This window comes from Rhea pennata, chromosome 20, assembly GCF_028389875.1.
Source record: "Rhea pennata isolate bPtePen1 chromosome 20, bPtePen1.pri, whole genome shotgun sequence".
NCBI classification, from domain to species: domain Eukaryota; kingdom Metazoa; phylum Chordata; class Aves; order Rheiformes; family Rheidae; genus Rhea; species Rhea pennata.
This window is the reverse complement of record NC_084682.1, coordinates 2338131-2362762: the sequence shown is the minus strand read 5'-3', so window position 1 is coordinate 2362762 and position 24632 is coordinate 2338131. Positions and strand designations below refer to the sequence as shown.

At 42.1% G+C, this 24632-nt stretch overlaps 1 protein-coding gene across 2 annotated transcripts in view; it reads left to right on the top strand.

Annotated features, from left to right (window-relative positions):
- Positions 1 to 24632, top strand: part of AATF (apoptosis antagonizing transcription factor) — a 56036-nt gene continuing 31404 nt past the window's right edge. For both annotated transcript variants that reach the window (XM_062592401.1, XM_062592400.1), the window contains exons 1-8: positions 1 to 95; positions 2331 to 2519; positions 3197 to 3619; positions 4150 to 4287; positions 20574 to 20688; positions 21030 to 21234; positions 21975 to 22139; positions 22939 to 23022. In XM_062592401.1, coding sequence (XP_062448385.1) covers positions 11 to 95; positions 2331 to 2519; positions 3197 to 3619; positions 4150 to 4287; positions 20574 to 20688; positions 21030 to 21234; positions 21975 to 22139; positions 22939 to 23022 — 1404 coding nt within the window. In that variant the 5' untranslated portion in view covers positions 1 to 10. The remainder of the gene's footprint in view (positions 96 to 2330; positions 2520 to 3196; positions 3620 to 4149; positions 4288 to 20573; positions 20689 to 21029; positions 21235 to 21974; positions 22140 to 22938; positions 23023 to 24632) is intronic.

The following is a 24632-nucleotide window of genomic DNA, read 5'->3' as shown; positions in this document are numbered from 1 at the left end:
CCGCCGCAAGATGGCGGCGCCCTTAGCGCAGCAGCTGCAGGAGCTGCTCGACCCCCGGCCCAGCTTCCGCGACCCCGAGGACGACGCGGAGGAAGGTGACGGGGGAGGCCGGGAGGGGGGTTCACACCTGCTGGGCCGCCCCGGGGGCCCGTCCCGTCCCGTGCCAGGCCGGGCCGGGCCGGCCGCGCCGCACGTGGCGCCGCAGCGGGGCTGCCGGCCGGAAACCTCCCTCGGGGAGAGAGGCCGAAACCCCGCAGGGCTGAGGCAGATCTGCACCCCCCCCCCCCCCCGGCTTCGGCGTGATTTTTGAAGAGATTTTTGCGAGTTCTCTCGCTTTCCCGGTGACAGGCAGGCGCTGGGGGTGTCGTCGTGGCGGTCCCCACGCTGCCGCCCGCCCGGTCCCCGGCGCTCCCCGCCGCGGGGTCTCGCCCTCATCTCGTAGCCGGAGCGACAGCGGTCGGGTCGCGTCGCATCGGCCTTGAGTACGAGCAAGAGACGCGTTTTATTTCTAGCTGAATAAAAGGATGGCAGGCACGGGAGGCCGGGTGGCTGCGCCGAGCGGTCCGTCGCGCCCGGGCAGTTGGGCGAGGCGCGAGGAGACCTGCGGCCTCGTGCTCCTCGCCGCCTGGCCCTCAGCCTCCGCCGGCCTCTCCCGTGCCCTGCCTCGAGCGGAGGCTCTTCGGAGCCGGGACCTCCGCGTTGCTGCGGCCGTATCACGCCGGGGCGGTGGGGAGACGAGGCGTCTCGGTTGGAACGCTTGAACTTAGAAATTGTAAGAGCAGAAACGACGCCTGCTCCTGCATGTGATTAGGAGCAGCTGTGTGGCTCCTTGCGAACTTAGTGGCGTGTCCTGCGTTTTTACCCAATCTCTGACTTGCTTTAGACTATCGAGGAAGGAGTGTTCAAAGACGGCGGGCACGATGATACGTAACAGTTTGGTTTTCCGTGACACATAGCCTTCCTCTTGGCTGCTGTGTGGGCACCGCATGGGTTCATTGCTGTGGTGTCCTGCATGGCTCCTAAGAGTTATGTCAACCCTGTTGTGTTAGGGTAAGTTTTGCCTCTTAACGAGGAATTTGTAAAGCTTACCTTTGTGTTTACACCATCACAAAAGCACTTTGCGTCCAAGGGAGACTCCTGATTTCTCTTTTCGCTGGTTTGAAGTGCAGTGTCCGTTGAGTGATGAAATAAGGCATCATCCCTAGTAACTTGTCTTGGTTTAAAAATGTCCCCCCCCCCCCCCCCGCCAAGTAAGCAATATATGTGAGACGTTAACATTTGCAAACACACATTAAAATGAGCACTTAGCGATGTTCAGCCAGTTGTATCACTCAATTGGTTGAACAGTACTAACCCTGTAATTTTGCATATAGGGGGTCTCACACATGAATGAAAATAAAGAGGAAACATTGTATGATGAGTCCTCTTTGCTGGAATATTTCATTCCTGTGTCCTGGAGATGAAGGATATGAAAGGGAACAATAATCATGGTGAAATTATTTTCTCTGCTTAGGCATTCTAAAATGTTTACAAATTTTTGTGCATTATATGTATGTATCAAGAGGCCAAAGTGCATCTGAGTTGCAATTTTTCCTCCTTTAATTTGTCAGCATAAAGTGAAGGTATTCTAGCTTTACTGAGTCCTCCATACAGAGGACCACACTTCTCAGGAGGCTCCCTTGATGTTCAGGAATCCATGTGAGGGCTTCAAAAAAAAAAAAAAAAAAAATTAACTGTATTGCAGGTGAGCCCTATGGAACCAAATGTGTATGGAGAAGTCAGAAGTGCAGAGAGGTGTTCTGGAACTGGTCTGTTCGTGTAACATCTCCCTCCCTCCTGCAAAGATTAACCTGGCAGTAGAAGGTGTGAGAGCATCTCTAGCTATGGAGATGTCACAGATTTTTTTTTCTGAAAAGTGCCCTTGCAGCTGTCTTTTTTTTTTTAATTATTTTTTTCTTTCCTGCTGGATCTTAAGTATTTCTTCACTCATTAGTTCCTAGACAAGACTGATGCTGATCTAAACAAATCCAGCTTTTTCCAGCTTTGAGGCGTTCTCTCTGTCTTTGATTCCCCAACAACCTTTCTTTTCATCGCTTAGAGTTAGTGTGCAATCTTTTCTTCACCAGGGAAAGACGTGTGTTTGCTCTAGATCCCGAAGTCTTACGTGAAGCTGTATTGCCATCCAGCTGGCCTTTGCAGCACATTTTTATTTGGAGAGCATGAGGAGAGTTTACCTTTGAGAAAGATGGCTGCTTTTTGCAGTTAGTTTTTCTAGTTTGAAATTCAGTTCAGTTTAGATTCCCCCCCCCTTTTTTTTTCTCTCTCCACAGCTACGGTTGCTAAAGTGATTGACAAATTTGAGGATGAAACTGCAGATGACATTCTCCCAGTTGGTAATATACGGAAAAAAGCTTCAGCCTCTCTTCTGGAAGCTGATAAAAGGTACATTGGAAAAGCCACATCTCGCAAAGCCTTACAAGAAGAACTCTGGGGAGGTGTTCTGTCTGAAGAAGGATCCGGTAAGAAATGACATTTCTTTCCCCTTTTTACTAGGCTGCTTCAACATAGTGTTAGCACTTTAGGCTGAGTTGGTGCCATCTGAAATGAGATGAGAAACATTAAATCCCTGTTACAGGGAATAAACAGGTTCACTATATTGGACACCTTTTGAAGTTCCCTCCTGAAACCCAGGCCTTATTTTTTTGGCTTAAGGGAAGGGGGAACTCTAAAGACAATGTCTGCTTCTACAGATTGAAGAAAGAATGTGACTGTATGTAAGGTGAGGCTAGCCAGAGCACTGACTGAACACTGTATGGAGGAAAAGAAAAAGCTGATATTTTTAAGCTAAAATATCTTGGGGACTGCGTGTTTATATAGTTTCTCACTGTAGAGACATCTGTACCAAATCTTGACCATCTTGTCTTCTTACCATTTCATTATTTCGTGGGAAAGGCTGTCAGGTAACATGGATCAACCCAGTGTTGAAGAAAATGTGAGCAGAGATCTGTTTGTGGGTGTGGCCTCATGTTTCCTTTAGTCCATTGGCCAAAACCAAAAGTAACATCATGCGTAGATTTGTACTTAAAACAGATCTTGGAGCTAGATCGCCCAAGCCAGTACCCATTTGATGATATGTATTGCAGAGTGGCAGTTGTTGCTAGTTACTTAAATAACTTTGTTCTCTTTTAATTATTAGCTGACGAAGCATTAGATGAATGGTCCAGCGGCAGTGAAGATTTGGAAGACAAGGGCAGCTTAGACAGTGAAGCAAAGGAGAAACCCAGCAGTGCTGGCAGTGACCAGGAAGATGACTTGGAAGACAGTGAAGAGAAAAAAACAGATTTGTCTGTCAAGATCAAAGCACCAAAGTTCAGTTCCCAGAACATCACAGACTTTGAGAAGTTTACAGAGGGGATGGATGATATAGGCAGCAGTGAAGGGGAGGATGAAGATGATGGCAGCATAGAAGAAGCAAATGATAGTGAGGAATATCAGAATGAAAACCATGACGATATAGAAGATGCCAAAGAGAGCAAGGAGGATGGAGGGATGATGACATTCTCAAAAGGACAAATGGATGAAGAAGTAGAAAAAGGAAAAGCTGTGAAGAACCAGTTAGGTTGGTACATGTTTGCTTTGTATTTTAACAACACTTTCACCTTGCTGACCCTAGAGAAACTGGCTGTGTTAGGAACAACTTCAGCATGCTAATGTGCTGTTAGCACACTGCACATGTGCTATGTATGCTACAGCAGCCCTAGTCATTTCCAGATCTTCTGCCAGGTGTGCTATGCAAACTGGTGTCACTGTTGATACAAAAGTTAGCTATTATGAAGTGTATTTATTCACTGGCTTAATTGACACAGTATTGAATATACTTGTAGTATTGGTGGGGATGGGGACTTCCTACACTGGTAGTACTGAGCGGTGATGCTGGTACTCCTGTTTCCTTCCAGAGTGTAATGCTGAATATAGTTCCCGTCTGTCCTACTAGACGACAAACTTCCATGTGCAGCATGTCCTTTTGAACACTAAAGCAAAGAGATGATTTTATTGATTCACAAAATTGCTGGCAGCATCATAGGATGGTGAAAGAAAAGTTATTTGGCTTGTGAAATTAATGTTTTGTTTTCTTTCTCTTTTATGAAGCACTGTGGGATCAACTATTGGAAGGGAGAATCAAGATGCAGAAAGTACTCCTAACAGCTAATCGGCTTCCGCAGCCAGATACTTTCCCAACCTTTAAAAAGGAAGGTGGACAAGAATTTGACAATGCTGTCAAGAACGGTAACAATTCTCTGATGCTTCTACTTTGGGTAAACTCTGCTGTAGCCAGTATGTTGCTACATGGGGAAGAAGTAATGGGAAGGTGAGGGCTTTGAGTTATGTGCATCTATAGCGTCGGTATTAAATGTTCGTTTGTATTTTTCTTATTAATAATTAGGTCCTTTACAAAAGGACCTTTGCATAAAACAAAAAGAGTTTTCTACCCTAGACAAAGACAATACCACCTGTCATTCACATAGATATAATTAGTTTATCTGTGTTGGTGACTAGTCTTGTCACTTACGTTGTGCTGGTGAGTCTCAACTTGGGTCCTGCCCTAACTTTTAGTTTATGTGAGTCTTGAATGTAAGTTTCCTGTTGGATCTTAGAAATGACTGATTTGGTTATTGGTGTTTGGTGCAGAGCTGGGATGCTGCTTTGTCCGGAGATATGTTGTGATGCATGATAGCAACTTTGTGCTGTGTCAGTGAATGCAAAGATTTGCCCTAAGCAGAAGTAATGCAGCACAAAGGAGAGGGCTTATGCTATCAAATCAACAGCAACTATCATTTCAGCTAGGAGCTCTTTCATCTGTTTGTTTTTTTTTAGGAACATTGTTAGTGATATTGACCTGATGAGACTTGTAGTAAATTATCCAATACAGCAAATATAATGTGCACACAACAACTGATAAGTACAAAGTCCTCAACTTCAGTGGGTTGTGGATCTGTTTAGTTTCTGAAAATGGACATCTTCTGTATTGGTGTTCAGGTAAATGTATAGGGAGATCAAATGTCTGGTTTGCCATCCTCAGGAATTTAATGTAAACTACTCCAAGTATCAGTTGGTGTGTGGGGGGGTACCTTTGTTATGACTTTGTTTTCTTTCAAAAGTCATACAGATGATGATGTTTATACATAGTTTATTCTTTGTGCCCACTATTCAGAAATTAATGAACTTTGAAGGGTATTATTTCAGTGATTTTTTTTTTTTGAATAGCTAAGATAAGCCTGGTGGTGTGTTTAAAAATTGGCAAGTTGGTGTTCCTTTCACATATATTTCTTGTTTCTCATTCTTGAAATACTTGGCTGGTTACTTTCCAGAGCATTTCATCTCTCTAGGGAAACACTGTGTAACATGCTGGAGGATTCTGAGAGGCTTCCTTGTGTTAATCCAGTTGATACAGAACACTGTAGTGGTATCTACAACCTTGTGTGCAAAACAGCAGAAATGTGATCTGAACTGTCTGGTTTGGTGCTGATTGTATGTCTGTACAACCTTGTGGTGTTCAGTTTGCGTGCTCTAGTGATACCTTCACACTGTGAAATTTTGGCCTAGGCTGGCACAAATCAGCTTAAATTGGATTAGGAACTTTCACCATAGTTAAACCTGACCCCAAATCTTGCCCTTCCACCAACTTCTGACTACTACTTATACCTTACACCTAATCTGCACGCAGTAGCTAATCAGCTTATCTGCAGTTACAGCAGGTGAGATACTTCGTGTTTTAAGGTTAGCTCTGCTGTTTTAAACAAAGTGATTAAGGGGGGGGGGAAGCAAACTCCCAACAATACTAAGATGACCTTTCAGTGAAATGCATGTTATTAATGTACTTAATGAGATGCATTACAAACTGCACCAAGCACCATGTTTCATTACAGGTCTAAAATGCAATATCATTAAAGACCTTTAACAGAAACAGTGGTTGACATTTTGATATTTCCCATAAGCAAAATACGTCCAAGAACATGGAGTATAATACAGTACACAGTTACACAGTACAGCAGAGAGGTTAATCTTTCAGTTGTCCAGAATGTTAAAAGGAAATCCATGGATAGTGTTTGCTCCGTGATTCCCTCCCCATCTTCTTCTCATAATCTGGGCAGGAAAAGTTCCAGTGGCATACTGTGATGTTCCTGATAACATATGTTCATATATTTAGTGTGTGAAGACAGCAAAGAGATACAGCTGGAGGGATCTGTGTGAAGTTTGCAGAGGAAAAGCTTGGCCTGACAGACAAGAAGGACATTTTGATGTGGATGTGTCTAAGCTGAAGTAGTTGCATCTATGTAGGGCTGGAACTCAGTTCGTACAGGTAATGTGGTGTGAATTTGTGATACTGTATGCATTATTCTTAACAGTAACGAATTTAGGAACATCCTGGTACTATTACACTTGTTTAGCATTTTCAAGTATTCTTTATGAGGCCATTTTTAAATTTCCTTTTTCTTAGCGCAGTCTGTAATTGTGTGGTAAAGTAGGTTATGATAAATATTCTTTTTTGATGAGCTGTATTATTGTCCCATGTGAATACCTTTCACTGCTATGCAAAGATGTTTTTACCAGAAGTTACCATGTACCAAGCATGAAATGAGGAATAAACTTAACACCAAGCATGTTCCTAGTCCTTCCTGGATGATATGTGACATGTTTCTCTCACTGCTGTGTTGGGCATTGAGAGAGGGATGCATGACTAATCAACAGAGCTACAGCTTTACCACATGGGCACTCTGAGCTGTATTACGTCTTCACTCAAGGAGCTCCTGTGTGGATAACATGGGTATGACCGTCAGTTCAGTAAGCAAAACTAAATCCTTTCTAAAAATATATGTCGTAATATATTTAAAGCTGTTTCTTGAGTTGACGAACCATGAGTCAGATTTGATTTATGAGGGCCACCTCGCTTTTTGTAAATCAACTTCCAGTAATAGTCCTAATTTTTAGCTGATGGAGTGGCTTAGTGGCTTCTTTAAAAATAAGCTTTTTATTTGATTGTAAATGATGATTTAATGGGCTGGATACACAGTTCTTTGCTCTTGAGCTGTCATCACTGTTGTGTTACCAACTTTTGGACAAGATATCACTCCCCTACCAGGAAAATTTAGAAATGTACATAGGAAGGTTTAAAGATTAACCAGTTGGCTGTGAGTTGAAGACAGGACTTTGTGAATACTGGATGTTGAGACTGTTCCATGTTCCATTGTGCATAATGTGCTTCAGTCTTGGACAGGATTTGGAATGATCATGACATTGACACTGTTTTGGACTGGATGATACTTCAGTCCAAAAGTGGGAAGCTTCAGCACTTCTTTCTATCTGCAAAATAAATGAATATAGCTTCTTTGTTTAAATTGGGCATGTTGTCATGGCCTTCATTGAATAGGAGGAAACAATTTGGTGTGTAAATTTGTGCAAAATAATTGATCCCCAAATCTAAACTCTCTGTTTAAATGGTAGCCTGTTGAAGGTGTGCGGGCACAGGGGGCTCTCAGTGCCCAGCTCCCTTTGAACCCTGTGCAAGTCCCAAGCATCTCTTTGCAAGTTGCCCCAGAATGCTTCTGGTAGTTTATCCAAAATGCTTCCATTGTTCAAGAACCTTGTATTGCACAGTTCACAGGAAGGATGGATGTTCTGAAATGGAAACCAGTCTTTCCTTACCTTTGACTCTTTGGTACCCCCTATATGGGGAAGGGAGGCAACTTTCTGTTTGTGCAGCTAGTGGTGGTAGGGAAGTTCCCAAAGGGATCAAGTGTAATGGTGTTAAAGAGTTTGACAGCAATGTGCTGTACAGTTGCAATTTTAAAGCCAAATCTGAGTAAAAATGATAAAGTCATGCTTGTTTCCCAGATTTTGAGATTGGAGGTTACAAAAGCTCAAGTATTTAATATTTTTGTAATCTTTTATGAAAAAAATAATAAAAAAGATATAATGTGTCTTGGACAGTCTTGCATTCCTGAGATCTCAGGTTCTGGTGGATGATTTACTGCAAAATTGCTTATAAATTGAAGTAGAAAATGTTTTGCAGACCTGGCAGCTTTCAGGCTTCACACCCATTTGTCACCCAGCATTTCCCTTTGTGTATAGAACAAGAATTAATTAGGCTGCACTGCAGGAAAAGTTTATGGCCATAATTTATATAGGATGAATTTCTGTTTAAAGAGACAGCATTGCTTTGTTTGCACTGTCTTACTTTTTCTTTCTTTCTTTTTTAAATCTTTAATTATATTCCAGATTTTTTTTTTCTGTCATCCTTTTTACATACAAATTGGTGACCAAACTGTGGTCATGCAGCTCATGTTTATTCCTGTTTTGCATCCATGGAGAAAGTCTGAGTGGTCTTTTAATACTGAAATTACAGTGGCCGCTCTTTGAATGCAGTGCAAATGCTTAATGTTTAATACACTGTACACATGAACTCCCACAGCTTACATTTCTAAGGTGCTGTTGCCTGGAGTGGTCTGTTTCTCCAAGATACATTTGTATTCTCTTGCACCGTATCTTCTAGTCTAGTGCAGGGCTTGAGATGTTGCCTCTGTTTGGGGTCTTGCACGTTCAATTAATGTTTTTCATAATCAATGCAAGTCAGAATTTGCAATCTGCTCCTGATTTGCACATTAAAGAGACCCATTAATTAAAAATTCCAATCCCTGGCATGTTCCCGCAGGATCCTTGCATTATTTACATAGAAAAGGAGTGCAAGGTGCAGGTTTCTGTGCTGTGTCTTTGCACAGATTGCATGCTGCCATTCATATTTCTATGTATCTTTTCAGGGGGGAGGAAGGTTAGAGGTGGATCTCATGGAAATTTTGCAAAAAATTACCTCAAGGGCAAGAAAGAGCCAGAGAAGAGGTGGAAGAAATGTTAGCAAAGCCAGCATCCAGTGTGAGGAATTAAACGGTTCCAAGGTTTGCGCTTATTATAATAAATCTTGATTCAGTGACCAAAAAAAGAAAAGAAAAAAGGGGGGGGGGAGAGTGAGCAGAGCTAATTTTGGGGGAGGGGACAGCAGAGCTTTAAGGAGTAATCTCTCTCAATCAACAAAGGCTAGAAGCTGTTGTATCTGCCCTGGGTAGCTAGGATTGCTAAATTGTCTTGTAGCTCTGTTCTTGCAATTTTACTTTCCCCTTAAAACAGTTAAAAATACTCAGCTGGGAGTGTGCCATTGACTAGTAGCTGGACACTGATACATTATGCTTCACAAAAAGTGCTGAAAGTTACAGCTTTTAAATAGTATAAGGTGTTATTTTCAGTCTTTAATTCGAGAGATGAGGAGTTAAAAGCATATAGAAACCAGCTGAGGCTCTTACAGAAGGCAAAATGCTGATGGAAGTTGCAAAAGTTCAAAAGAGTATTTGCTTGTATATGTTTTCACATATACTTTCCAAGATTTCAATAGTGCATAGAATATAAACTGCCAGTTGAATTTTTGCTTCTGTGCTTTGACTCCATCTGTCAGTATATTAAGAGAAGATACTAGAATCCTATGTTTCTGGTGTTCTGCATAAACTCAAGATAAGTTGTTCTGAAGAAACATGAAAAATAACAGATCTCGGTAAGAGAAAGGCATGTAAGGTCCAGTGCTATCCCCCTCTTAATGCTTCTGTGTTCTTTGTTCTCTTTGGTGCTTCTCGCTGTGCAGGTAGTCAGCACTGTAAGACCTGGATCTGCTCACTGAAGGAACAAAAACAGGGATGGCAAATGTTAACTATTATTTATACTTTGTAGAGCTATGGAGAAGTTATGCAAAGGTTTGTGATCAATAAGAAAACCAACCTGTATAAAGTGAACCAGCTGAAAATCAAATGAGATTCTCCTTATGCTTGCAAGGCCATTATCCCCAGACCTGCCAGGGTTATTAACATATTAATGGAGCTGCACTGGTGAGTGCTGCCTAGCAGTGGACTGCACTTTTCATCATGGTGCCTTGCCTACTGCTGCTAGACACAAAATTGTATACTGCATTTCAAATTCTGGAGAAATTTCTGCATCTTTTCCCATCTTTACAATGATTCTTGAGCTTGAATTTGTATTTTCTAAAGTCATCTTTATCTTGTTTTTCTGGTCACTGCAATATTATTCTGGAGTATTCGTCCATGAACCTTCTCTATGGCAATGAGTTAAGGGGCACTGCCTGCATGCACAGGAAGCAAATTGTGTATTCCTTGTCTTCAAGGAAGATCTGTTATCCAGAAGAAAACTTGTTTCCCCATGCTTTTTGCATTTCTATAGTATCCCTTTAAAATCTCTTCAGAAGAGTTGTTCCATTGGACTTGCACAAAGAAATGCGCTTATACTGGAGACCGAGTTGAAGAGCACTGCCATTAGCAGAGCTGACAGATAAGCAGTGCTGCAAAGTGCAACCTTGCTAAGTCTATGAACACCTTGCACCAGGTGCCAGAGAATAGTAATAGAACAGAGCATGTTGCCTCATAGGGCTAGATTAGAACTAGTGATGGAGACCAGTCCTTTTTTGCTCCTACAAATAGTACTTGCTACCCATGCAGTATTATGCATAATGTGTTTTTTTCATGATGACTCTAGTGATGCAATTAAACGTTGTAATAGGAAATGACAGTTGATGCCTGGAGACTGTTTCTTAGTTCTGCCATTCTTTGTCTGTACTGGTTTTGGACTGCAGAGCGTGAAGGCATATGCACTTTTTACAGCCTCAAAATGTGTTTTACGTGGGATGTTGTGGCATAACTTTGATCAAAAGGAAGAAATGGAAAGAGGAAAAAAAGGAAATGAGTATGAACTCCCTGTAAAGTTTGTAGATTGCAAACAGTGAGTTGCTTCCTTACTGTAGCCAGTTTCTTCAACTTGGAGTCAGTTGCTGGATAACCTATATTACCCATTGATTATTTATTCCCTTAAGGTGTTACATGTCTCAGGTACAGCTAGCCAACGGTTGCTATTTAATTGCGTTTTACTGAAAAGTAGAGTTAAAAGGTGCACTTAGAAAACTTCGCAGGACTTGTCTGGAAGTGCCCAAGGCTTAGTGTTTGGTGCTGCTTGTGAAATGAAGATGTTGACTTTTCTTTGGTGCAGTCCAAACACCTGGATTGCGACAGAAGAGCCTCTGTGTCTGGGGTGGAATTAAGCTGCATTTGTAGTGGATGTGCTAGTAAAGGACTGTCCTTGACTCTGGAGCCCCAAGGACTTTTATAAAAATTGCCTGCATTGGACTCTGGTGCTCCAGGTTGGCTAGCTGCTCCTGTGACATGTTCCAGTGGCTTGCAACTAAACAGAGCATGTTTGAGGACAGGGCCTCTTCAGGACGTGGGTAGGAATCCCACTTACATTCATTTCCGGCAGGAGACCTCCAAAGACAGCGGGTGTTTTTTGGTTTTACATTGCTGCATGCTGAACCTTTCTGTATGACTGCTTCATACTGAATGCGTTTATTTTCTTCTGGATTGGGTTCTGTAATATCCTGCTGAAAAGAGACTCGAAACGGAGGGAAAGAGTCTGTTTATTTTCTGCTAAGTATATGTTTTTATTTTCTTAATACTTTTTTAGTAAGCATTTTTGCTGGGTTCTGTTATTCTGATACCTGATCTTTAAAACACAGATGTTATTCTGTATAACATCCAGATAAGCTGTGTCCCAAGAAGCTGGTTATGTAGTGACTCACCTTGAATAAGACCAAGTCTTCAGCTACTGGAGAACCTGTTACGCTTCCCATAAGAGGCTGTGTCCCTGGGAAATCTTTCTCCCCTCCAGTTGTGCAACGCACTCTGTCTAATGGACTTGTCCCCTGCCTCACTCCTTGGTTGCATTTGGTTCTCGTTTTACACATCTAGTTAGTGAAAAGCTGTCATATGAAATGTGTTTTATTGATACAGGCTCAAAATTTTTCAGAGAAGCCTACGGGAATCAGCTGCCAATAATTCCAGTCATAATTCTGTTATAGTCTCTATTCGTGGGATACTTCTAAAACTGAGGCGTGTGCATAAAGTTGTGCATGTGTTAATCCCATTGCAGAATTGGGCTGTGGGAGAAGTTAGGCAAATGTTTCATGACCTATCACAGCTGTCTCTGAAATGTTCAGAAATCCCCTGTGGGAGGTACTAGAGAAGCACAGGATGACTTTTTAATACAAGGTTTGAGGCACTTTATTTTTTCCTTTTTTTCCCCCAGAAAGAAACTTACCCTTCTGCACTGATGCACTCTCTTGCACACGTGTTAAAATTGAAATGCTCCCATTTTACAGGTTATCTTCATAGCTGTCTGTGTTGGACACCGTTGAGGTTTATTTTAAAGCTGTCATAAATTCTAGTGCAAGAAATAGTAGGAAAGTACTTAGTTGTTGACCTAATCTATCTGAACTTCAGATCACAGGATTACACCAGGCTTTGGGTGCATCAAATAGATTTGCCTACAGTTGAGTTTCCAAAGATAATTAATAGCTAATTAAATCAAGTTTAGCTAAATACTTGTGCGGGTTGATCTGTATACTCTGCAAACAAGATGCAGGGAAACAAAGGCTTGCAAAGCATCCAGACAAGCATGTGCAAATGTCAGCTAACTCGAATTAATTGGCAATTGGTTACCTTGAGATGGAAACTCACTGCTTGTCACGATAAATGTAATTAATGGCCTTGTATTGTATGGAGAGGTCAGTCTGGATGGGCTGATGTCCCCTTCTGGTCTTAATATCAAGATAACTATGAAATTTCACGTTTCTTTTTCCTCTGTCATTCTTGCATATATACTTTGAGTTTCCTGCCTGGCAGAGGCTGGAACACATGATGTCAGCTTCTTTACATTTACAGTAATGTAAAACATCAGTTTTTATAAAATCTCATTTTTACAAGCCCCATCCACTCCCTGGTTTGGGCAGATTCAAAAGATGATGGTTGAGGCAAATCAGTAGAGCATGAACTTCATGAAAGTGTTTCTCTCCCTGCTCTGCTTCCCCCCTCCCCCAATTCCCACTAATAAAATCCTGGAATACCAAGCCTTTTATTCTATTGTTTCATCTATTTATTTTCTTTATTTTTAGCAAACTCATCTCTGCCTGATCTTGTTGTCCTTACTGCCAAAAGCAGTAATATTAGAATGAAAAGGCTAATTTGAGTCCGTACGGTAACTGTGGAAGTCAGTTCAACTGCATATGTGAAAGGGGTTTACAGCATTGGCTCCTTTGTGCTCAAGGAATAAAATTTTCGCCTATGCACTAGGCTTTTGCATCATTTGCATTCCAATGGCGCTAGCAAATTGGGCCTTTGGTGCGGCACAGACCTTTTTCTTGCAACCATCAGAAAAGTAGGCCTTTTTCCTACTATCATTTGATAAAATTCCAGAAACTCAGTATTTTAGGAAGCATGAAGGAAAAGTTAACTCACATGATTTCTTAAAATAACCTGAACAGATTTACAAGTGCTTTGTGCTAGGATTCAAGTGAAGTCCATTAGAAGCATGTATGTAACTACAGCACTTTTGGAAAAATCAGGTCAGCCTCTGCTGCCAAAGGGATTGTAACTAGCCTATAATTTAGTCAAGGGGGACTCTTCTAGCTTCTGTTTTGTAAGCTCACCCGTAGCTTTTTATTTTTATATTGTTTGAGTTTTGGGGCACTAAGACATGGGGGTGCAAATGTGAAGATTGCCTCCTGATAGTGAAAGTCCTGCATGCCTTGTTCTTTTCCTCCTATGGTTAGTTACGCAGTGGGAATAATAGAAAAGCTGTGGTCCAAAAGCTTCATGTTAAAGTATGTGATACCTTGAGGAATTCCCCCCGCCTTTCCTTGACTAGGAACATTGTTCTGCTGTTGGGAATATAGAACAAGCTCCAAAAGTAATACTGACAGACTTCAGAATTATGATACAGTGGAGCTCTGGCGTAATTCTTTGTTGAAGAAGTTAGAGGCCTAAAATGTTAAGGCTTATTGTTATTCTGAGTTGATAATCTCTGCCTTGCTTTAATAATTTTTCCTCATGCCTGGATAGCCTGCGAGTTGCACAATAATCACTCACACAGCTTTGTAATCAATGCCCAAAGTAATAGGATTCCGCTGGCCAACGGCAATTAATAAATTTGTGTCTTTTTTAAAACACTAGCAAGTCGGGCCTGAAATACGACTGACTGGCTTTCCTCATTTGCATATTTATTGCAGTGGAAAAATTCTTGCCGAATGATTGATGTTGAGCCTGCCTCTTGAATTCCAAACAGCACATTATTATGAAATGAAAAATGCCGGCCATACAGTTGATTAAAGTTGAAGACAGTGGAATCGGTGTTTTTTAAGATTGTGGGAGAATTAAAGGCATATTTTAATAGATGTTGACAAGAAGTGAACTAACAAAAGCAAAGCAAAGGATTTGCTTGAAAAGATTTAATCAAACGTGTTTCTTGGGGGATTAATTGCTGGGGATGACTAGTGCAAGTGGCTGGCTTGTGGATTTGAATGAGAAGTATTGTTCTCAGGCCAGTGTATCGAGTGTCATTTTGACCTGTAGTTTAACTCCTGTCCCAGAGTCGTTGAAGAGGAGCGAGAATTTCCTCTTGTCATCTGAATGTTTGGGTCAATACGTGAACCTGATAACGACAATTTTTATTATGTATAGCTATTAGAATAGAATAGGTTTGGTTTCTCTCCTTATTTCATTTGTGTAGTGTGACCGGTGCACTGGGTGCTGCACATGCTGTGTGCAATGGTGACGCACGTTTCCAAGGCATGAGGGAAATTCTCCCAGTATTTGGTGGTTCAGCTTTTGCTCAGCGTACTGTAGTTCAAATACAAGCGTTGCTTCAGCTTTTCTGCGCGAGTGCTTAGCGCAGTCTGCAGAGGTGTATGGAAGATTAAAAGCTTGTGCACTGACAATATCCCCGTGATGCCTGAATCTCAGATTTAATTGAGGGGAAAAAGCAGTTAATTTCTAGCTTTAGTGTGAGCGCTGAATCTCCGTGGTGTCCTGTGCATGCGGTGATTTGTGCTGGCGTGCACAAACTGGTGCTCCTGTTGGCACGTGTGCCCAGTTGCCCCCGAGGCACCACGAGCATGCGGTGGGGCTCCCGTGGGAGCTCTGCTCCAAGAGCTCTCAGCTGCAAGAGGTGTGACAGGCGCCGGGCTGCCTCTGTGTGTACCCTGAGAACCGGGCTTCCAGTCCTCAGCGTGGAAATCATCTTCTGGGTAGACTGGGTTTTCTCCCCTCTGAGAGCTTCCTGCTTTCTCCCCCATACTGCTGTGATGCATTGTCTTCATGGGAATAAGGTGATTTTTGAGAAGCTTTTATTTGTGTTTTCCATGTGTGTAGTTCCCAAGTGTCGTCAATACAGATAAAGAGTCTTGTGAAATACGGAAAATTCTCACCTTAGTTTGCAAAAATGGGAGGCTGAGGCACGGCTAGTCTTCTTCAGCTTTTCTAATGCACAGACGCACAGCATAGCTGGTCTCATTGCTGGCAGCAACTTTTCCTGTGGTCCTTTCACAGCTGTTTCCAGCGGTTGGGTTGGGTTGGGGAGGGTAAACCCACAGTTTCTCTCTGGCTCTGTTTTACCCTTAAGTTTCTAAATGTTGTTCACAGCAGCTGCTCTCAGCATTTTTCCTTCTGCACTGGATGGAGTGAAGTTCTGGGAGTTTTGCCCTAATTTTTAGGATTCTGTCCTTTACCTCTGGACTTGGCATCATGAGAATGTGCTGCGTAGGTGCTCTGAAGGCAGGCAGGAGGGCTTTGCCACATGGAACAGTTTTGGGAATCTCAGTGGTTGGCTCTCTCTGAATACCTTTGAAAATCTGGCCTTGAGGCACCTGCTTTTTTTCCATTGACTTAAAGCGTCTCTGCGTGAGGCTGTTCCCTGCGGCTTACCTACCAGCTGCTGCTCTCCGCAGCTGTTTGAGAAGATGAAACGAGCCCCCATTTTTAGAGGTTGTGCCAAAAAGTGCCAATATCTTCCTGCACAGAAAGCTGCCGTGCTGTAGAAATGCTGAATCTCCAGTGCTGGGAGAGCATGGCAAGCATGATGCTCGTAGCTCCCCAGCACGGCAATGCTTGGGTGTCAGTGTCGGCAGTGGCCGAGACGGCTGACCAAAGGTAATACTGGTAGGGCTGGTTGCCCACAAGTAAGGAGCTAGCATCTCACATAGGGTAACACCAGCAGCAGAGCTGGTGTGTCTGTAACCACTGGCATTGACAAAATTGATTTTTTGTAGTTTGAGAGCAGTAGGACAGATTTCATCTCTGGTGGGTCTGCTGACACTTTGATACATGGCAGTGCTATCCCTGAATGGAGCTAAATACTCCAGGGCTACTTTCTGACTGGGTGAAGGGATGTATAAAATGAGAACGTATGAGAGAGTATTAACAGAAAGGCACACTTTGATTTACTGATAGTGGCTCCCAGCTTTCTTGACGGATTGATATGCTGTCTGCTGAATCTGGAACAACTATTTCACTCCTGTACGCAAAATGAAGGGGTTCCCGCGGACTCCTAAAAGTGACTCTTACAAGTTAGCATCTCACTGCAGACACTCCGAGTCCCATTTAAGCTGGAAGTTACATTCAGGCCACGCTGACCGTGCTCTTGTAGCAGCTGCAGATGCATCTCACTCAACGTCCTTTTTTCTTTTCCAAATGGCAGTTTTAGAAAAGTTTGATGGAAGGCAGGGTTGCATGCTGTCCTGGGATTAGTTGGCCTCTCTTACCCACACAGCATGATTTGTTGGTTTAGGGATTTTAGTTGCTTGTATTGAAATACCATACAGGAGTCCAGCTTTCTTTGATTTTAAGGAAGTGCTGAGCCACCTGTCCTCAAAGAACACTACATTGGATGAGTAAAATAACTCCTGAACACGGAGACAGTTTTGAGATTTCTTTTCTTACTGGTGGTTTATGGCCCAATATAAGGGCAGATGTTAAAAGTGTGAGCTGTGACACTGATATATGTATAAGGTAAAAAGCTTGCTCCTGCAAATTGCCGTGCAGATTATATGAAAGATGCAGCAAAATTGCCAGCAGAGGGTAGGAGAGAAGGGGCAGAAGTGGTGCGTGGGGGTTAACAGTGAGGGTAGGCTCTGCTGGCAAAGTCACGTCAGAGCAGTTTCTAGTACTGTGACTTACAGCTGCTTTCTCTGTCAGTCTGCAGTCTACTGTCATTGCCCACTGCACCGACAGCTGGGAATGGGGAGAACCAAGAAAAGTTCAGGCAGCAATACACAACAGCGCATTGCAGACACCCAGAAGTGATATCAACAGCAGAATTGGGGTAGTCAAAAAGCTTTAACAGCACTATTTAGCCTTGACCAGTTTGTGGTGCTTGCGAAAACCATTGTTGTGGGTTTTTTTTTTTTTTTTTTTTTTTTTTTTTTGGTTGGTTGGTTTTTTTTGGTCCCCAAAGCTTTAGAAATTGAAAATCTAGAGACTGTCTAGGACATAAACCCGGCTCATGGCAGTGGGAGGCCAGTTGCCGTGTGGTCAGGGTTGGCATTGCCTGTGCTCCTTGACGTACATCTGTCTTTGTCCTGTAAGCAGGGCAGGAGGAAGAGCAGGAGGTAGAAACCCCACAGTTATCGCCTGTGGAAACGGCTAGCTGGTTGCCTTGCCGTACTGGTGTGCTTAAGAGAAGGCTCTATGTTGGTGACAGTCCTCTATTAATTGTCTGTTTCAGACCAGGAGCAGTGTTAAAAAGATGATCTGCTGGGGAGCAGAACAGGAGCGCTAGCTCCCTGCTTTCCTTCAAAACGATGGTTTGCATCTGTAAAACAGTTCTGTTTTATCCTGCCTTCATTCACAAATGGGTTCAGTCTTTTCCCCAGAGCAGGCAATATAAAGGCAAGTGAGGGTGTTAGAGGGAAGAGAAGATGAAGGGAGACAGGAGACTGGGAAGAAAACCATCCCTCTTAGATTAGATGTGAAATGGATAGGGCTGGATGGGAAGAGGGCAGGGAAGGGTTATACTTGGCTTGTGAAGTTGAGTTTACAGCACACTTAAGCACCCAACAGTAACAGTGAGAATCCTATCCAATAATGCTATTAAATACACAAGAATTGAAAGCATGGAAATTACCCAGCTGTAAGAGGCTCATGATGAAGCCAGTGCCTGGAATAATTAGCCCTCCCGCCTGGTTACACACACGGACATTGTCTTCCCTGCCCTTCACTCCAAATAAAATTGCTTCCCATCCCCACTTCTGTTGGGGTCCATATCTCCTAGCCTGGGGGAGCTTGAGCCTGCCTTTATTCCCTGCCTGTTTGCAGTGGCCCTGATACACCCCCGAAGAGCTGGAGTGCTACTCCAGTTGTAATTGGCAGGATCAAAGCCGCCTGGGGTGCATTAGCACTGCTGCTGGAGGAGAGGCAGCGGGTAGAAAATAAACAGGTTCAGAAGCTCTGGGGACATTTGGCTGTGTTACAGGCAGTGGGAAAGATTTTGCTGCTATAAGCTGTGTGCTCAGGTTAGGGCGGGAGCGCTTTCTTTTGCAAATGATGCTCTAGCTTCAGCCATGTACCACAAATGCATTTTTAAGGGCTTTTGTCTATTGTCTCTTAGAATTGTTTTGATGCTAACACACGACTGTTTTACAAGTATGGCAAGCCTAATCTCTTAATAGGTTTATATAGAACAGCTGTCAGTGTATCTATAACGAACTGTGGATGGGGGAGGATAAGTCCAACTGCTGATCTGCAACAAAAATCTTAAAGTGTCTTCTCCTTGACATTCTTGTTACTGAGGTCAGGCCATAATTTATCTGAAGATGGTGACAACTGAGCAATATCGCAGTGGCAACATGTGAGAGATTGAGACCTCTGTGCTGTTTTCTGCTTGCGCTGCCTTTGTCTGGCTGATGAAGATTTGCTGTTCACTCTAGCCATGATCTCTGTGTCCCCCATTAAAAGAAGAAAAACAGGTAGAAAAAAAAATCAAGTAGGCAAAAGTCCCCTCCATGCTGTTACACTAACTGTTAAGGAAGAAACAGGTCTGGGAGTTAACCGAAATATCTGCACTGACTTCACATCAGCAGAGAAACTGGTGGGGAGTCACTGGGTAAGCTGTGGGGAATGTCCTACCAGCATAGCACTGCTGCAGGCTCTGCACTGGACCCTGTTTGCTGTCGGCTAGAGCTGCTCCCACTCTGCGAGGATGCGTGTTTTGGGTGCAAAGCTTGTACGAATCCTGCAAAAAAACAGATCTTGTCATGGTATGCTACATTGCTCCAAGTAGTGAATTTTCTCCCCTTTCTATATCTCCTCTCTCTAAAAATAGAAGGCAATATACTGATGTCAGGTGAGTGTAAATTAATCTTTGGAAAGTTCAGTTTAGGTTTTTGGGTAGAAGCATGCTAAATGTTTTACCTTTAAGAGCTGACCCTGTGATTGATGTGTAGCAATGTGTGAAGGGAGAGTTTGTGCAGGCCCAGACAAACACTTGTGGGTTGCCACAAAAGAACTGCTTTTAAAGAACAGATGCTGCAACAGTGTGTAGTTAACCCTTCCTGAGGTCAGCTGAAATTGTATGTCCTTTCAGGACATAAGTTCAGCGGAACAGAGATCATTTTCTCTGCGTCTAGGTACATACAGAAAAATTGTCAGCTACAAAAGCCTTTGGATACGCAGCATCAGACCTACCTTCAGGATTTCTGCCTGCAAATACCATGAAAAGCAGATATTCATCTTCCTAAAACTTGAGCTCACATCATGCATTGATCCTTTTTGGGCACCCCTCCACCCCAATCTTTTCTTCACTTTATTTTTAGAGTGCCCTATTGATAATCTTGAAAATGGAAGTTCTCTTTTTCTAAGAATCTCTCAGCCTGCAGTTTTACTTCTCTTATTGGAATCCTCTCATTAAACTTACCAGGTCATTGTTTTAAGTTTCCTCTATAGATCAGATCTTGCTACATTTAATTTTACTTACAATCTAATTTCTTATACCTCCTGCGTGGTGAGCACAGCAGCATAGAAACCAGCAATAGTCACAACCCTGCAGGAGTTCAGTTTTCCTTCTTGCCCTCCCTCCTCCTGCTCCCTATACCATGCACATCATGAACAAGAGAAAAGTGAGAGTGCAAGCTTAGATGGGCTGTACGTATATATGTTCCCTTGTGCTGATTCATGCTGTTGCTCAGAAGCTGGCCTCCACTGCAGAATTTAGCTAGAAGAGAAATTAACTAGTCAGCAAAAAAGGTGGTTGTCATACGGATGTGTTATCTGAGGTTTTTGCACACAGTATTGTTTCTTCAATATGCTGATCCTTTAGGATCTGTAGTCTTAATGTTTGTCAATGAAACATTAGGTCAGTATACTCCCAAGGTCTGGCCAGGCAGATGTTTAGAAGTCCTCCGTCCCATCCTCCCTCTTTCAAAAAGAAGTGTGCTTTCTCAGTGTGCTGTTGTTTGACATTAACAGTTACAAATCAGTCTGAAGTTAAAACCACATCTCTAACTGTTTAGAGAAAAATATTTAATGAGATATATGTTAACTGTTGCAGAAATGCAGGAGCAAGATGAGGAACCAGGCACTACAAAGCTAAGTCTTCACCAAAATCAAGTGTCAGTGGTAAGCTCAATGATGTTTCTTACTCTGCAGGTTATAAAGCCCTGAAGGCGTTGCTGAGAGTGTTAGTGGACCTTCAAGATGAGCTGCTTTATCAATACCCAGGCACAAGGCATCTGGTAGATGGAAAGCAATCAAAAATTGAGAGGTGAATACAAAATAAGACAAGAACTTTCTGAGTCCTTTGGTCTTCAGCTCTTAAACAGGAAAATTTGCAGGTTTCTTGACCAAACTCATTCTCTGCTGTTGTCTCAGCAGCTGCTGCTGCATCTAGTGACAAACACTCTGGGTAAATGGCCCTTTGAATTCCTCCTGCCTGTATGGAAAGTCCATCTTGTAACCTTTGAGAGTGAAGGAGGGGCAAAACTATGGGGTTTTTCACATAAATATTATCATGGGATGGAAGGAGCATGAGTTTTAGTGGAGGAGTGGTTAAGAATTATACATGTTGCCTCAGAGAGGTATAGAGTGTTTGTATTTTTGTTGTAGTGATGATGAAATCCTCAGCAGTAATGATGAAGAGAAAGGGGATGAGGCTCAGAAGAAGAGGAGGAGCCTACTGAAACGAAAGCTAAAGATGGAAGACTACTCAGAATTTGTGGCCAAGCGATTTGCTGACTTCAGAACGTATCGGAACAGTGTCTTGCAAAAGTGGCATGACAAGACAAAGTTGGCATCGGGCAAAATGGGAAAGGCAAGTCTTCATTCGTGCATGCAGACGTACTTATCATTTAGAAAAGATTTGTGGAACAGCAGTTTTCTGTCATGGATGTTTCAAGTAAAGCCCAGAATTACAGCAGTAAGAATTAAATACATGTGTACACACTTCTCCCAACTTAAAGGAGTTTGCAAAGAAGCAGCCCTCAAATTTCAAAGGCATAAGCTGCGGCCTTTCGTTTTGAAGGGCAAGAAAAATAATTTCTTAACAGCAAATAGTTCTCCAATCTTTTTCACCCTCTTGGATAGCACTGATATTCTCCCAGCTAGCCATCTTAGCACAGCCACCCTGCAGCAACAAGAAAGCTCTCTGAACATGTCAGTGTTACTGATGAACAAGCTACTTGTATTTTGTAACAGAACTAGAGACTTTTGTGGCCCCCTTACCAAAGTGTATGCTTTAATTCAATAGGTAATCATTTCACCCTAAGATCTAGGGTCTGCTAACATATGTGAGTTAATATTAATCGTTGAGTAGTTTCTGTGAACCAGAACAGCAAAGGCACTTTTTAAGCCTGGCCTCAGGTTGTTGCAAGTTGAGAGGGAAGGGAGAGGAAAAAAAAAAAAAAAAGTCCCTGCAAAAATCCCTACAGCAAACCCCAATCCCTCTCCTTTGGAATACTGTCTGCCTATCCACTGACATGGAAAGACAGAGGAACATTGCTGCCTTGAGGAAAAGCTTTCTGTATTATCTGACACTAGTTAATGTTGTTGCAGGGTTTTGGTGCCTTTGAGCGTTCAATCTTGACTCAGATTGATCATATTATGATGGACAAAGAGAGATTACTACGGCGGACACAGACCAAGCGATCAGTATACAGAGTGCTTGGAAAGCAGGAACAGGAATCTCATCCAGTCCCCGAATCTTTGCCTGAAAATTCGGTAAGGGCATTTTGTTTATGTAACTGATCCTATAGAAGTAGTGAAACTATGCAGATCAATCAGTTTGAGCCTTTATCATGTAATATTCTTGTTTGTGAGAGATTTATGAAGGAGATAACATGACTGTTGATTCTTACAATGTAATGGATAAGAAGATGATGTAAACACTTTAATTCCTTTCTTTTTTTATTCTTTTCTTTTTTCTTTTTTTTTTTTTCGTATTTGCAGTATTACCCGTGCCAGTTCTTGATAGTTAAATCAAAGCCTGGTATGAGATTGTACCACTCTTGTGCTAAAGGCACTGATGCAGTCACTAAGTCTGCTTTTTGAGGAGGCAGCTGCAAAACTTTGTCTTTACTCTGAAGTTTAGAGTTCTTGGCACAGAAAGTCACTTCTAAGATCATAGTGCATAAAACCTGCAGCATATTTCTGCTATTAATTTAGTATTTAAGACTGCATAAACACTCAATTCTGTGAGAACATGTAGAATTAGGCACTTGCAATATATATTCTTGTCACTACATTAAAAAAGAACTGTAATATTTTGCTAGAAAGACTTTGTACACTCTCATTCATTTTCTAGTAATTCTAGTAAAGGAATTGTGAATGTATATTGGCTTTGGCAGCTTTTCTATCTTGCCTTTAAGAGTATTGCTAGTCTTTAAAAGCTTGTCATGATGGAAGCTGTTCTCTAATCCTTCATATCTTAAGTGTTTATAAACTGGTACACATGATGTCATCAGGATTAGGGACGGAAACATGCACATGCAGGCGTTCAGTGTTTTCTTTGTGCTCCTAGGAAGTCCTCCCTCAGACAGATTCCAACAGGCACCTGAAGGATATAGATGAGGAGATATTTGATGATGATGACTTCTATCACCAGGTAGGTGACAGTAGATCTATGTTCAAATTATGGCTCCAGTTTGGTTTTGATACTTACAGAGCTAGTGTGTTCAGTTTCTAAGTCTCTAAATTTCTCTGGCCACTGAAACTCAGTTACTTGACTTAATACCTGAAATCACTGTAGGTACCTCAGAGTTTAATTCTCAGCTTTCCATATATGGCTATAAGAGCTCAAATTTGCATTGTGAATGTAGATTTACTGACTTTACTAGGACTGCTGAGTGAGTTCGGGCTGCAGGATAAGATCTGTCTCTGTAGTTCTTGTTGGTAAGTGTTGCTATACAGGAGCAAAATTACTGAATTATCTAAAGGTGACTGTTTCTCCATGAGTAGAGTCCCATTATGAAATGACAATTCTAGTAGATCCTCAAAAGCACCTAAGCTATTCTCATCTCAGCCCAAATCATCTCATATACTAACAGCCTGAAAAAGCTGTGGGACTTTGGTGGGACTTTTCTTGGAGTTGTAGCAGCTTGAATTTGGGCCAGTTATTCATTTTTATTTGCAAAATTCTTAGAAATAAGGAATCTATCTCCAGTATATTAAGGCTGCATCTAGGGAATCCTTGTGTTTGTTATTTAATTAATAAATGATAGTGCCAGCTTCATAAAATACTGAAATTGCAGTATGTTGAGGAGTGTGGTTCACTGTAAGTGAACAAAAGACCTGCTACTGCTCCAATGATATGGAGAGAGTTTTAACACTAGGACTAAACAAATACTATTATATCTTCAGAAAGCTGGACATTTCTAATTTGAAAAGTTACTGGAGTGGATAGTGAAGTGTTAGGGCGGTGGAAGAGAGCTGTCTTCATGTGACTATGATCTGATAACTGATTTAAATAAAAACATTTGAACACTTTCAAAATTTGAGATTTAGTGTACAGAGTCAGGGCAAAAGATGTATTACACTGGTAATTTTTATCTGTATACCAAAATTTAATGATGACTTTTTTCCTCTCCAAGAAAGTTTTCAACACACTTCCAACCCTACTGCTGTTGAAGTCCAAAGGAATTTTTTGCAGTAGACCTCATCTAATGCAGAATTAGGACGACACTAAAAATGCGTTGAACACTTAAGCTTTGCAAGCAATCTGCTCAAGGCAGCCTGCCTCAGAACCGGGAATGTATTCCAACTTACCTCCTCTCTAGGTCTGTGCATTTACTATAAGAGCATCTTTGCTAGTATTGCTGTGAATTGAGGAGCACTTCTGGGGGCAGTGAGGATACTGGATTCTTCCGCATGGGCTTTAAAATGGAGATGGGAGAATGCCTTTCTTGTTGGCAGCGGTGGTTGATGAGGTTAAATCTGATGCAGCAGTGAGATAATACTGAGGTGAAATTTGTGATGCAAGTGGATCCAGCTTTGAGGTCTTACTGGACTATAAGAACAGAGAGAAATTAAGTCACTATAATAAAATAGTAAAGTGTTCAAGGAGAAATAGCTGTGATTGACAAACCTTGGACTTGTACAGTGAGGTACTTACTGGCCATGAAATGCTAGATTCTTTGAAAAAAACAGCAATAGATGAATGGCCCTTCTTCGCTACTAATAACTTTAACTTCAATAAATTCTGATTTCAGAGTTATG